This window comes from Colletotrichum destructivum, chromosome 3 (assembly GCF_034447905.1).
Source record: "Colletotrichum destructivum chromosome 3, complete sequence".
NCBI classification, from domain to species: domain Eukaryota; kingdom Fungi; phylum Ascomycota; class Sordariomycetes; order Glomerellales; family Glomerellaceae; genus Colletotrichum; species Colletotrichum destructivum.
Window position 1 is genome coordinate 4,859,598 of NC_085898.1, and position 14,697 is coordinate 4,874,294.

The following is a 14,697-nucleotide window of genomic DNA, read 5'->3' on the forward strand; positions in this document are numbered from 1 at the left end:
TGAACGAGTGAGAGCCCAGGAGAACTGTTCCTGAGGTGAAGGCTTTCCTGATGGACCACCGACATGGAGGGAACCTTGAGAGACGACATGGTTTTCCTGTATATATATATATATGTCTGTGTAGGATTTTCCCTCGACGGCTTCTTGGAAACCTCAAGCTTCGTATCCCGGGAGTTTCTCAGGTTAGGATTTGCCCGAGTGGCGTCGAGCGTCTACCCAGATTATCGCCGCCTTGTCGCGCTCCCGGCTGAGGCTGTCCGAACATACATGGAGACCGGAAGTCTGTATGAGGTCTCCTGAGTTGCCGGTGGCTCAGACCAGGCGGAACGGGAATTTAGGTTGGTAGGTAGGTAGGTAGGTAGGTAGGCAGAGTGAGAGCACAGGATCCTGACGGGCCTTGGGTCGTGTGAAGGGGAAATCTAGAACATTACGATCGCTGCCGGCGACAATCGGATGGTCGTTCGGCGGTCAGCACGTATCACCTCCTCCCCCTCACTCCCCCCCCCCCTTAAAATAAAAAGCAAGCCGTTCCTGCAGGAACCATAATGATCTGTCCACATCCCGGGGAGGTCTCGGTCTCGGTGACTCTGTCTGGCCGCCTTCACTGGCCCGATGCGGTGGCGGTGGTGGGTGGCAACCCGAGAAAGCGGTTCAGCTGGAGGATCGTGAAAGCCGTGCACACTGTTGCCGTCTGCATATGCTGCATGGAGCGGGGGGAGGGAAGCGTTATCAAGGGAATGCTCCTTCGGGAGACCACGAGAAGTGAAGCAGCCGTTGATCTTGGCATCTGGGGAGGTGGCGGATGGGGGTTCATGGTTCATGTTCTGGTAATGTTCACGGAAACGGAGGGGGGTAAGATGGGCTTTGGGCACCACTCCCGCACGCACGCACGTCGGCCGATTAATGGAAAATAAGGCCTTTAGCTGATGTCTGACTCGTTGCAGATCTGGCCCTGGAGGCTATGTTGTTGTTGTTGTTGTTGTTGTTGATTTTTAAGGTCAAAAGCTGCATGCTGCTGGCTGCTCGCCGAAGTAGCATGAACTGCCAAGTCGCGCCGCCGAGAACGTGTCCTACCCCCACGGACGCGATGTGTAAGCAAAGCAAGCAGTTGAATTGTTGATATCCCTTTCTTTCGCAGGAAGCAAACGAGTGGCGGGTCGCACTGCACTGCACTACACGGCACGGCTGCTGCAGAATGAGGCTTCGGTTGCCCTCGAGAATCAGAGGCATGACATCTTGAACCATATACTGTCGTTCGGAACCGGGCATGAAAGTCAGTCAGTAGTTTTCTGCGTCGGCTTGCGTGCGTTTAGCCAGAGTGCTGCAATGTTGTGTCGAGCTACTACATGCAACCCCGAGGATGATCAACGGTCAACGATCAACGATCAAAAACGCCTCTTTTCCCAAACTCCCCGAGGTGCCGGGGCTAGTTAGGCGCCCTTGTCCTTGGAAATGTCAAAGACCATCCGAGGGCTCGGGCGCCTCCGCCCCCTGAAACCCTCAAGCCTAGGGTAGCTCGCGTGGATACGCTCGGGGGCTGACAGCTAGCTCGTGCGGTATCATACGATGTACAAAGGGCACATGGCCGCACGTTATTGATTTTTACACCCGTGTACGTACGTGTGTGTGTGTGTGTGTGCACTTGGAGGGCGTCTGATCCGATCTTGGACAGGCTGCACGGATCCTTGTCGTGTTGTCAACATGCCGCATTCTGAGAGGCCAGGGCGTCGAATGTTCTACATGGACAATTGCATTGATTGCATCGTTACAGCAACTGGACTTAGTCAGGGACGACCGGGTTGGCTGGGCTGACTGACTGACCCCCGAGATCGACTCGAGTTCCGTGCCGACCCTCCCAACCCCAACCCCCCCCCCCCCCTTTACAACCCACGACCAGCGACCAACAACGACAAAAGAAAACAATAAAAAAGTACGCACAGGACAGAGCCTATGCGATTGGGGCTCAACCGGGGATCGAACCCGGGACCTCCTGCAACGCGGGTTATGAGTCTGCAACCCAAAGCAGGAATCATACCTCTAGACCATTGAGCCGAAGGGCCAGATTGTGTACAACCTGGAATGGGGCTGCCACTTTGCGCCAAGTCGTGATGCCATGTACTGCGGTAAAGTCCACGCACGTAGTTTTGCAATCTAGTTGATGTCGTGTTGATCTCAAATTCAACGCCAAGCTGTAGCCCAGCTGGTTCGTAATGGCAAGGTCTCTCAAGATGCAAAGCTATCTAGCTGTCTGCCCTAGAATTGGTCAGAGGGATGACCGTACTGGTGTTGCGAGAAAGACCTTGACTAGTGATAAGACCGTCGTCGTCCATGTGTCCGTCATGTGCCCCCCCCCCCCCCCAGGTCATTGACAAGACCGACTTTCACACCATGGCGGCAACCGGCGCCACCGAGCGCTTCCTCAGCTGCCGTCGCGACGGAGAACAAAGCCGCTCCGGTACAGGCCGAGTGCCGCAAATGCGCAGCGGTCTTCTTATCCATCAGTCACTAATAGAAAGATATCCCGAAAACGACGGGCAGTGTTTCTGGCCACAGGTCCTGAGAAATCCCGGTCCTTGCAAAAAAGAAAAAAGAAAAAATTGTAAAAAACTCTGCCGTGTTTGCAACGACGAGTCGTCGGCGGCGGGACCATCCATCCCCCACTTACAAGTGCCGCATCTCTACTCGGCCGTCAGGAGAAACCGCCGTGGGGAGCCTTTTTTTTTTTTTTTCCTTCTTTTTTTCCTTCTCTTTAAACTTTAATGGCCCCCCGAGGGAAAAGGGAGCGTCATCTCCATAGATCCCCGACAGACGGGGCCGAGTCGTGGATCCCGCGCCGCCGAGGGCCGATACCCGCACGCAACTCTCTCCAACCCCCTCAGCCCCCTTCCCCCGGGACGGCTGTCGGCCGGAGAACAGACAGACAACCGCCTACCTGTCAACATGATGATGCGGCATGCAGACACTCTCGCCCACATCATCCACATCGGCGGCCCATGCCAAGTTCGTTATCCACCGATCACCTTCGTGATCCACCCCTAGGGCACTAGATCGCTATCTTGGTCGCCGATGGCCCGGCCTAACAACGCTGGCATCACATCATGGGGGGCGGGACATCTAGTGCGGCTTCCTCGCGAAGCATCTCTCTCTCTCTCTCTGTGTCTGTCTCTCTCTATCTCTGCCTGTCTCTGGCTCAACCTGACGATGTTGTTGATAGCTCCTTTCAAGTGTCTGTTTACCTACGTTTCGAATGATATACGAAGGTTGCACATGGTGTCGACATGGTAGAGCCCAGGACGGCAACTCGCGGGAATCCAGACCTCACCGAGCCTCCTTGAAGTCTGGCTGGCCCAACAAGACCCGAGTCAAACAGTCTAGATCGCCGTCCTCAAGCCCCATAACGTAAGGATGACCTTCCCCGTCCTGCCGCCAAGCTAGCTCCCTCCCTCCTCCTTGTCCTCCCGATAAGTCGGGCGCCAAGGCGGCTGGCGGTGCGGCTTCTCGAGAGATGCTCGCCTCCAGACAGCCGTTGCTCCCTCTGCTCTATATCCCCCGTCTATCAGTAGTCCCACGTGTAGATATCGGAGATCTCTTACTTAGACACACGCCTTCGCCTCTTTTTCATCTAAACAACCGACCCGCCACTTCACACGCTTCTGTCCTGTTATGTGACACATGCTGTAGACTTTCACTGACCCTTTCCACGTCCCATCTTTTTTCGAAACGAACCGTCCACTTTGGACAAATTTTAAAGATCGAATGATAACACAGGCAAAATTCCGAACGGAAATGGCAGCCAGTAAAGCCGGCACGGCGTTGGCCAAGGTCCTCGGCATCGATCTCGAGGCCAGCACTCGCCATCAGACACGGGAACTACACGAGCACGTCACCGACGCCATCTCCCCATACGAACCATACTACGAGCAAGATCCGACAGTCAACGAGTGGCTACTAGAACACGTCCCGACAAGAGACGCGTCGGCCCGCTACGTCAAGAGCCTGTTCCCGTTTACGAAATGGATTCTCAGATACAACACTCGCTGGCTCGTCTCTGATGCCATCGCCGGTAAGTCTCGAGTCCCCCCCCCCCCTCCTCTCTTTTCTCATCCGTCAAAGTCTTCTAACCAACCCCGCGCAGGCGTGACTCTTGGACTGGTGGTTATCCCCCAGGCCATGGCCTATGCCCTTCTGGCACGTCTCAGCCCCGAATACGGTCTCTACACGTCCTTCACCGGCGCGGCGCTTTACTGGATCTTTGGCACATCCAAAGACATCGCGATAGGCGTGAGTTCTTTTTATTTTTTTTATTTTTTAAAGCTGTTTCCTCGCTCTCAGTCTATTAACCTCAAATATCTTTTTTTACTAATCCAAAGACGACATCCCACAGGCAACGGCGGTAGTCTCCCTCCTCGTCGGCAAAGTCAGCGCCCGGGTCCTCGAGGAGCACCCGGGCGAGTTCCGGCACGAGGAGATCTCCAAGACGCTCGCCTTCCTCTCCGGCGCCGTCCTCCTCGTCTTCGGCCTGCTCCGCCTCGACTGGGTCGTTGAGTTCATCCCCCACGTCGCCATCTCGGCCTTCGTAACCGCCGCCGCCATCACCATCACCCTGAGCCAGGTGCCGTCCCTCCTCGGCATCGAGGGCGTCGACTCCAGGGCCGCCGCCTACCGCGTCTTCATCGACACCGCCCGTGGGCTGCCGCGCGCGAGGCTCGACGCCGCCGTGGGGCTGACGGCCCTCGCGTTACTGGCCGCCGTCAAGTGGTATTGCGAACGCATGGCGAGGCGGCAGCCGAGGCACAGGCGCGCGTGGGAGATGCTCTGCTCCCTGCGCATGACCTTCACCATCCTGCTCTACACCCTCGTCAGCTTCCTGGTGAACCGCGGGCTGGCGGACGGCGAGCATAGGTTCCGCGTCACCGGCACGCTGCCCCGGGGCTTCACGCACGCGGGGCCGCCGAGCCTGAGCCCGAAGCTGGTCTCGGCCCTGCTGCCGGACCTCCCGGCCACCGTCATCATCCTCGTGATCGAGCACATCGCCATCGGCAAGTCGTTCGGCCGCATCAACAACTACGCCGTCCAACCGTCCCAGGAGCTCATCTCCATCGGCTGCACCAACCTCTTCGGGCCCTTCCTCGGCGCCTACGCCTCCACCGGCTCCTTCGGCGGCACCGCCATCCTGTCCAAGGCCGGCGTCAGGACGCCCCTGGCCGGCCTCTTCAACGGCGCCATCCTGCTCCTCGCCCTGTACGCCCTGACGACGGTGCTCTACTACATCCCTATGGCCAGCCTCGCCGCCCTCATCATCCACGCCGTCGTCAACCTCATCACCTCGCCGGACCACGTCTTCAAGTCGTGGCTCATGTCGCCGCCCGACGTCGTCATCTACTTCGTCGGCGTCTTCGTGTCCCTCTTCACCACCCTCGAGGACGGAATCTACGTCACCGTCGCCCTCTCGGCGGCCCTACTGCTTCTCCGCCTCGCGCGGTCCAGGGGCCGCTTCCTCGGCCGGGCCCGCGTCTACCGACACCCGGACCATGGCGATTCGGACCGTCACTCCATCAGCAGCTCGCAGACCCTCCCGCACCACGCGGCCCCGTCCCCGACTCGCGCCCCTGCACACGACGTGTTTCTCCCGCTCGACCGTGAAGACGGCACCAACCCAGCCGTCAGGGTCGACGAGATGCACCCGGGCGTCTTCGTCTACCGCTTCACCGAGGGATTCAACTACCTCAACCAGGCCCAGTACGTGGACCGCCTGATCGAGCGCGTCACCCGCTCGACCCGCCGCACAACGACGCCGCACTACGACCATCCGGGCGACCGTCCGTGGAACGAGGCCGTGACGCCGCCGCCGCCGTCGTCGGCCGAGACGGACGCTGAGAACCTTCCCGCGGCATCGGTGGCCGCGGCCGCCAAGCCGCTCCTCCGGGCCGTCGTCCTCGACTGCTCCGCCGTCAACAACATGGACTCGGGGGCTGTCGAGGGCCTCGTCGACCTCCGCAGCCAGCTCAACCGATGGGCGGCCCCGGAACCCGTCGAGTGGCACTTCGCCGGCCTGCACAACCGGTGGACCCGCCGCGCCCTCTCCGTCTCCGGTTTCGGCTGTCCGACCGTGGGCCCCCTGGGCCGGTGGGAGCCAATGTTCAGCCTGGCCGATCTAGCGGGCCGGCCACCTGCGCTGTGTGAAGATCGGCATCCTACCTCGGGAGTTAAGACGACACGCGTAGCCAGCGAACCTGATAAGTCTTCGCCTTCGGCGTTGGAGGAAGGCGGTGTTGGCTTCAAGGAAGGTGAAGCCGGGCACCTGGGCGCCGTCAGTGGCATCAACAGGCCGTTCTTCCACCTCGACCTCCCCTCGGCCGTTGAGAACGCGGTCAAGAGCGCCATGAGTAAGGATCATGGTCTCAAGCTTTGAGGAGGTTTTGTGTTTTGTCGTTAGCGAAGGGGCGTGGGAGCGGTTCATTTGTTTTGTGTATGGCCAAGCGAATTTAATCAGCTGTGAATAGATCAATGCATAAATAGCACTTTGTTGAACTAAAACTATAATAGTTTGATGTATGTGGAGAAGACTCATGTTCAATATAGCCGACCAAGTGATGGATGAAGTGCTTATTCCCGTCACTGAACAGGTTCGATTCCTAATGCGCGTATACCCAGAAGCCGGTCTGGCTGCGCACAACGACGAAGGCACAACGTGGCCGAGGCGTAACATCTCCTATGAGCAACAGTTGCACTGGAGAACAGTCAATGTCAGTAAGTTTCGTTCGTTCGACGTACTGAGGGGGCGGGTAGTACGGACCGTAACTTCACCGTTGTCCTCGCCAGACACGATCTTCAAGGTACAGCCGGTGCCGCTCACTGTTTCGGTGGTGCCACATACTTCTGCGCCACTCATCGACTTGCAGACTTGCAAAGGAGACTAATATTTGTGACAGAGTCAGTCTCTCTGGAGGTGTGATTTCGGTTCCTGGCATGAGGCTTCAACTACTTACACAAGCCGTGGTGCGAGTCTGGCACGCCGCATCAGCGAATGACGCCAGGCTGGCCGTCAACAGGGCGAGGATGCTGACGTACTTCATCATCTGTTGACTTGTGTTTGATTCTGAAAGTGAGAAGACGGATAGTTGAAAACGGACGCAGAGGAGATTGGGGGTGAAAGGGTTCCGAAAGACGTGAACCGACAACTCCAACAGACTCGAGTATGATCACGGACTCAAAGAGAAAGAAACGATTTACTACTCTTTGGACGAGCACAACGTCTTATTTGTAGCGGGTTACCGTCGTGCCCCGATGGTCTTCACCGGTGGCTACTGACTCGGTGCCAAAGAGGAGCTGGTATGTTGATCATAATGCCATGTTGGAGGAAGGCAGTGTATGATCGACACCGGACAGCGTCGAGCAGTTCCCCACCTCCGATGAGAATAATCAGGTATTCCGTATGGCTGTAACCTTTACCACCCTACAATGTGGAGGTGAACGAGTCAAGGTCGGCCTTTGCGATTGCTCAAACAGTTTCCTCCGCAACGCCTCAAATACCTCCAGTCTCATTGAAGTTGCGCAGACTGTGTCTATGCAATCAATGGACGGAGGTTCAATCTTCCCTTCCCACTGTTTTACTTGGCGCCCGCGGTAAGGCAATGAATGTCCTTGAGGTCGGTCAACAAGCAGACGCCAGCCTCCAGCCTCTAGCAACCAGCAACCAGTTCATTGTCTCGCGTTACTCCTCGAGTATCAACTCTTCGTCAAGCAGCCCGTACTCAACCTGTTAACGCTGCGTCGCCAATCGGTGATACGTCGTCAGTTGGTCGTATTATCAACCGCAAAAGTAGCTTAAACAGGATGGCTTTCTCAGTAGACTTTTTGGACAACATGTCACTGTTGACGATCGACGAACTGGCAACTGAACAACGACAGCACGGTATCGTACAGTCATCCCTAGCTCGTTCAGGCAATTCGAGGCCGCCCCGGTCACTCCCACTCTATGACGATGACTCTACCAAGCCCCTTGAATTGAGCTTGAAGTCACAAACCTCGATACAAATTCATGACGAGCCCAGCCGGCCTTCGTCATGAGTAATCTCTGATCGCTCTTCGTATTTAACATCGCAGCCTTGGCGGTGCTTCATTCCTCTCGCATGCCCAGTAGACCAGGATTGCGAGTGAGATGGGCCGCAAACATCCTCCGGCTGACCATCTTACAGTCTACCTCAGCCATGACGTCGGCCATGAAATGATGGCTCCCCCCCCTCCCCCCCCCCCCCCCACGGCCTGTACGGATGGTTCTAGGCCCTCGGTACGAGTGTTTCCTCTTGATGAAAATATATATGATTGAATGTATCTGTAGTAGTAAGGGGCTCGTAAAACGAGTCTATCGACAAAGCCTGCAGGCTCTCCCGTAGCGACTTGCCCTGACTGAGTGATTTAGGAAAATACCGGATGTACCCCCGTGGTCTCTGGCTCGTTTGCGAAGTAAATGTGCAACTAGTAATATGGTTCCATACTTCCTGAGATTGCTTCGTTGAGTGTTGTGAGATTACTTGCTGACGCTGCTGCTCCTTGTGAGAGTTAACCCCGGTCAGTGGTTCTCCGCCCATCGGCACAAAGTGCCGGCAAAATGCTTGGGAGGGGATGTCACAGTGGTCTGAACATGAAGGGACGGGACAGGGTCTCTGCTTGGATTACATAACAGCGCAAGTCTTGCGACGGTTCTTTTTCTTGTCTTTCTTAATGGCCCATGGGGGTTCTCGTTAATTGTTTTCCAGGGGGGGGGGGGAGGGATCCGGGACTCGCTTGGTGGGAAGGTTTCCGGAGACGCCTCAGGATCAACGCCAAGGGCGAGAGAGAGAGAATTGCTGATGCTCGTGTCTGCAGGGTTCCCGGGGGGTGTCGGGTTTAAAGAGCGTCCCAGGGCGACAATGCTCCACGGCTGGAGAGAGGACGGGCGGGATCAAGAGGGGGAAAAGGTCTAGATTCTCGGGGATTTTTAGGTTGTTGGGGTCCCGGCAGGACGAAGGATGATTTTCACATCGAACCTGGCTAGCTGGCTGGCTAGCTGGCTGGCTGAGAGTGAGGTAACTGGGCGAGTTGAGGGATTTGCAAGTTTAGCGTTGGATGCTCGACGCAGGGCTAATCTGCCGCCCTGCATGGTGATCCTGGGACGTTGGGACGTTGGCACCGCGGAGGACGGTTCGGGAGTTTTTAGCATCAAGATGATGTCAGCAGTATGGGGTTGCGTCTTAGGGCGTTGGCGGTATATGGAGGCGAGAAGAAGATGAAGAAGAAGAAGAAAGCGGGCTGGTGTTGCAGGTATCAGGCGGTTCTTCCGGCAGTTGAGATCTGTTAGTCGAATGGTTCTTGGGAACGCTCCTTTACCCAACGATGGATGAATGAGTCTTCAAAGCGACCGTTTACACGAAGTTGGCTGTTGATGAACACCCGTTTCCCATTCCCCAGATACACTCACGCAGAGTAAGAGAGAGAAAAAAGAGAAAGGAATCCTGGCAGAAGACTGGAAATCAAGATGACAAAGACTAATAATCATCGTCCCATCTCGCATAGAAACCATACTATCAGTACATAACCTGCCAATTAAGCTGCGACTCGGCAACGCTCGAGCACTAAGATGGCCCCCTGTCAGGTGTGTGTGCTCAAGGCGAACTGGGGACCTGCAAGCGAGGCACATACAGGAGGTGAGAACAGACGACACTGGCACGGCGCTAGCATTTGCAGGCTGGAGAAAGGAGCTGGGGAGTCTGGCCTAATGTCAAGAGTCTCTTCACAGCATCTCAGGTTTGGCTGTCATGTTCCATGGCCATGGGACCAGACTCAGACTCTGTGCTCCCCGGATAATCGCAACCTATGGTCTATCTATCAATAAACACCACTTCAAGAGAGAGAAAAAGAGAGAAAGGACGTGGATGCTGGGACCAGGTGTCGAAACTAAGCGATCATCTCAGGGGGGGGCGGCGGAAAGGGACTTGTTGGAGTTCATTGGTGGAATGCGCCACATCGCACCCTGGCCTGGGGAGGGGATTTTCCCCCACCTGTTTGACATGAATTAAGGAGTGACGGGAGACGCTCGGCTGCTTTGTGTTTTTCATCATCACACACAGGCCTGTCCCCATCTCATTTGCAGCCCCTTCTGTCTCTTTCTCTTTCTCTTTCTCTGTCCCCCCCCCCCTCTCTCTGTCTCTGCTCAGGTTGATACACACAAGTGTGCTTGGCCGGGCTTCATCCAAGAGACTATTCGTCTGAAGTTGAAGATCAAGATCGGGTAATACGGTGATGAGCCGGGTTCTTACAGTGGCGCGGACTGACCGGGTGGGGGGGAAGTCTGTTGTAACCCGAACGAAGAACCTCAACAAGACGAGACGAGACGTCCATCCGGTGTGATGGAAACAACGGGAGTTTAAAGCTAGATTGACAGAGACGGACGAGGATGACGACACCACCACTACCACCACTACCATCACCACCACGATCACTAACTAAACCAGACTGACAGAAGACAGACGCCCCCCAGAGCCGCGGAAACGTTGGGCTCTTCTCGGTTGGCCTCTGGGGTGGAGAAGAACCGAAATTGCATCCTCCGCCGCGTTTGCTGTGGTGAAACGGCGAGGGAGATTTGACCAGCCCGGGATCTGTCACATCGTTAGACGCGCATACGGATCCGTCTATTCGTGCAGAGAACAGCCCTGTCGTCCGTCTATCCGTCGGGTTCAGCCCCTTGCTGTCGCTGTCCACGGGATACCAAGGCTCAGGATCCACGGACGCCAAGGGCCCGTAAGTGTATCTCGAATGGGGATTCTCGTTGGAAAAGTCTCCATGCAGTCAGTGTCTTCCTCTTTAAATGGAGGCAAACACGCACCTCTCCTGGCTCTCTCCCGGTGACGTCCTCCGCTCCCTTCTTCTACTTCCTCTCCTTCTTCGATCAAGGGATTGTTGACCATCTCCTTTGCCCGTACCGACATTCTTTTTCAGTGTGTTTCCGCTGTGCCCATTCGTTCATTCATTCCTTCATCAAGGCGTGTGTATCTTGCATCCAGTCAGTCCTTCGAGAAAACAACCAAACGAAACGTCCACACACGACGAAATACACCGACATCGACATCAGCATCACCGAATCCGACCCGATTTTCATTCTTTTATATCGGAACTTTGAAAGTTCCTCCCCCCCCCTGATTTATCAGCTCACCTTTTTGTTGTTACAAAACACGACTACTCTTCAGTGACAAAAGAAGAAGAATAAGAAGAGGAAGAAGTAGAAAAACCAACATCACAACATGCGCTTCCTCTCTGTCCTCGGCTTCGCGGCCGCGGCCGTCGCCCAGCTGACGTCGACATCGCTCGAGAAGCACGTCGACTCGGTCACGCTCAGCAAGACGTTCAACCCGGTCAAGGAGGCCTACTGGACGGGCTACCCGCACCACCGCCGCACGCCCTTCGCCGTCGCACCCGACGGCAAGTCGGCCTGGCTCGCGTACCTCGACGCCTCCGAGACGGGCGTCCACGTGCAGCAGGTCGACCCGACCACCTTCGCCGCCACGGGCGAGCCCATCACCATCGCCGGCGGAAAGGAGGCCGGCGGACTCGTCGCCCACAACGACGGCTTCGCCCTCCTGACCAACGAGCTGCTCGCGGGCGGCCCCGCCGACGTGCCCGTCGCCGTTCTCTACCGCTACACGGGCGGCAAGGAGACGTTCAAGACCTGGCTCGGCGGCCCCGGCGTCGACGGCAACCAGGCCATGGCGTCGCCCGACATCAACGGCGACCTCGTCTTCTCGGAGAAGGCCGGCTACTACGCGGCCTACATCGTCGTGACGGCCTACGAGGGCGACGCCAAGGGCCACTTTGGCGACGCCATCCGCTACGTCGACACGGCCGGCAAGCTCACGGCGATCCCCGGCGCGTCCTCGTCCTGGGGCTGCTCGCACAACACGGGCATCGCCTTCGAGGCCGCCGACGCCGCGCCCTTCGCCTCGCTCTGCGCCGAGGACCAGGGCGCCATCTGGCTCAACACGGAGACGCAGGGCATGAGCAACAACGGCGTCAAGGTCTCCAACGAGCACGTCATCAACGGCGGCGCCAACGAGGCCATGGGCGGCACCTCGGGCTCCTACAGCGTGCTCGCCCGCTTCGTCGGCGCCGACTCGTACATCTTCTCGTGGGTCTCGCGCGGCGCCAAGGACCTGACGCTCAACGACTGGATGGGCCAGGGCTACACAAAGTCCGTCAACCGCACCAGCAACCGCAACGTCGCCATCGCCCTCTTCTCGGACAAGAAGACGCTCGTCGGCGAGCAGGCCACCTCCGAGGTCGGCGCCGCCGCCGGCGACAGCCAGGTCAACTGGGTCACCTCGGGCGCCAACGACTGCTCCAACGCCCACGCCGCCGCCTTCGACGCCTCTAGGGCCCTGGTCACCTGGGAGGAGATCGCCGACCCCATCTGTGACTTCGACGCCATGGGCTGCCGCGGCGCCTTCGCCGGCACCAAGTTCCAGATGGTCGACAGCACCGGTAAGAAGCTCGGCGAGCCCGTCAGCTCCGACGACACCTACGTCGCCGGCGACATGGTCACCATGGCCGACGGCCGCATCTGCTGGCCCTACGTCGCCATGGACTGGAAGCTCGACGGGCCCGTCCGCGGCTCCGCCGTCTCCAAGATCTCCTTCGCCTGTATGACCGGCGGCGCTGGTACCGGCGGAGGCTCCCCCGCCGCCCCCTCGTCGTCCGCCGCTCCCGTTTCCAGCGCCGCTCCCGTCGCCGTCGTCTCTTCCTCCGCCGCCGCCGCCGAAGATGCCGTCGCCTCGAGCGGTCCCGGCTCCGCCGACCCCACGTTCGCTCAAGGCACCGCCCCGGAGCCCATCTTTGAGACCATTTCCGGCCCCGCTTACACCCCGACGGCATCCGTCCCGGCCGCTCCTTCCGCCGCTCCCACCTCCGAGCCCGCCGCATCTTCGGCCCCCGCCGCGTCCGCGTCCGCGTCGGCTCCTTCGGGCGCTCCGGCCCCGATCTTCGAGACACTCTCCGGCCCCGCTTTCACCCCTACGGCATCTGCCCCTGCCGCTCCCACCTCCGACGCTGCCTCCGAGCCCTCGTCCGTTCCCGCCGCATCCGTGTCGGCTCCCTCGGGCGCCCCGGCCCCGATTTTCGAGACGCTGTCCCAGGATCCCCCCGCCGCCTCCTCGTCGGCCGCCGTGCCCTCGGCCAGCGTCCCCGACGCTCCGGCGACCACCGTCTCCGGCGCGAAGCCCGAGCTGACGGCCGTCCCCTCGAAGACCAAGAACAAGACCAAGACCAAGAACCGCACGCGCACCCGCGGCCGTGGCGAGTATGGCAACGGGCCCCGTCCCACCAACGGCCCGCGTCCTGGCGGCCAGAAGTGCAGCACCCGCACCACCGTCAAGACCATTTACGTCACGGCATAGATGGTTGGCGTGAAGGGAACGGGTTCTTTGTCTACCTTGTGGAGGTGGGAGGGGATAGCGGAGAGAGAGTATGACTCTTTGGAAAGGAGGGGATTGATATCGATGGTGGTGGGGGTTACGGTCGGTTGAATTGCGATTTCATGTACATACTATGTACGACATTGTACACACAAAGTTTCTTTACCTTGCGTCTCTTGATCTCTACGCGTCTCGCTTGAACGGGGGAATCCGAGATCAGGTCCAAAGCCGGCGGCTGATTTCGAGCAGCCCGAACCGCGCGGGTTCGTCATGTCATCGGTATCGGTCTCGGCCTCATGCCAACCCATTCGTCCCCGCCGCCTGGCTCCCCCGGCGGCGCTTTGGCTTTATTCTGCGGGCCTACGCTCTTGGGTGCCCCCTCCCCCTGGTGAAAACCATGTGACTTTATTGATTTAAGATGCTATCAGAAAGGGCAGCGTTGTGGGGCTTTTTAGGCCGAGAACGGGTGGTGGACATGGGGAATGACTCGTGAACAGAACTGAGAACCGACGAAGGGGGAAATGAGGAAGACGAGGGAAAATGCTGTGAAGGGGGCGTCGACAAGCCAATATAGCCCCACCCGATACGCAGATTCCCGTCTCTTAATCGTTGTTTGACCACCCTGTTTTGGAGGGAGGCAAAAAAGTCTCTGTCAATACCATGTAGAGCAGGAGACAGACAGACAGACGATATGGCCATCTCAGAGGTCCTATCAACCACGCCAGTATCGGTCAACCTAACCTGCATGTCAAACCCTCTCCAGTAACGTAACGTAACGTAACGTGACCCAGAAGAGGAAACAAAAGACGGCCCAAGCACCACGAATGGGCAGAAGCAGCGGAGCATGCGGAACGAATAACCACGCAGGCCCCTGTTGCGCAATCCGCCTCCTTCAGGGGCATTACCTGTAACGAGGAGGGGAGTCGACGATAACTGGCGTACGATATATGAGTGCGTACGTGTTGTACGGGTGTGTAAGTCAGCGAAGAGGATATCATTCGTCCATTGAGTCCACGCATAGTCCCGAAAAGAGCACAAGCTGACGGGGCCAACAGACCAATGGAGATATCGCTGTCCACATGGGCGTCCTAACTGGGTGCTCTTCGTCCGGCCCGCCCAGAGAGCCGGGATTCCCCATTGAGCCGGATCGATAGGGGACGCTTTGCATTTGGCCAATGGCTCCGGTATAGCCAATGAGACTCACGAGACTCACGATAGCTCTGGCATACAATCAGAGGTACCTGCATGAGCTTGA

General features: G+C 57.9%; 3 protein-coding genes across 3 annotated transcripts; 2 read left to right on the forward strand and 1 right to left on the reverse strand.

Moving 5' to 3' along the window:
• Positions 1 to 3,786: 3,786 nt before the first annotated feature.
• Positions 3,787 to 6,412, forward strand: CDEST_05582 (Putative SLC26A/SulP transporter, STAS domain, sulfate anion transporter, STAS domain superfamily; the record flags this gene model as incomplete). The annotated part of the gene is made up of 3 exons (XM_062921741.1): positions 3,787 to 4,063; positions 4,136 to 4,281; positions 4,385 to 6,412. 3 exons carry the CDS (start codon positions 3,787 to 3,789, stop codon positions 6,410 to 6,412), a joined length of 2,451 nt encoding a protein of 816 aa, XP_062777792.1.
• A 2-nt stretch (positions 6,413 to 6,414) lies between these two features.
• CDEST_05583 (uncharacterized protein) lies at positions 6,415 to 7,219 on the reverse strand. The gene is made up of 3 exons (XM_062921742.1): positions 6,990 to 7,219; positions 6,797 to 6,916; positions 6,415 to 6,730 (listed from the first exon to the last, which is right to left on the reverse strand). The coding sequence occupies exons 1-3, from the start codon at positions 7,077 to 7,079 to the stop codon at positions 6,713 to 6,715; spliced, it is 228 nt and encodes a 75-aa protein (XP_062777793.1). The 5' UTR covers positions 7,080 to 7,219; the 3' UTR covers positions 6,415 to 6,712.
• Positions 7,220 to 10,866: 3,647 nt separating this feature from the next.
• CDEST_05584 (uncharacterized protein) lies at positions 10,867 to 13,770 on the forward strand. The gene has a single exon (XM_062921743.1). It carries the CDS (start codon positions 11,280 to 11,282, stop codon positions 13,422 to 13,424), a length of 2,145 nt encoding a protein of 714 aa, XP_062777794.1. The 5' UTR covers positions 10,867 to 11,279; the 3' UTR covers positions 13,425 to 13,770.
• The last annotated feature ends 927 nt before the right edge of the window (positions 13,771 to 14,697 follow it).

Bases quoted from the DNA above. Each gene is read 5' to 3' on its own strand.
- CDEST_05584 (XM_062921743.1), top strand. From the start codon at position 11,280: ATGCGCTTCCTCTCTGTCCTCGGCTTCGCGGCCGCGGCCGTCGCCCAG.
- CDEST_05583 (XM_062921742.1), bottom strand. From the start codon at position 7,079: ATGATGAAGTACGTCAGCATCCTCGCCCTGTTGACGGCCAGCCTGGCG. The intron at 6,917-6,989 runs GTAAGTAGTTGA...CACAAATATTAG, and splicing joins AGACTCGCACCACGGCTTGT to TCTCCTTTGCAAGTCTGCAA.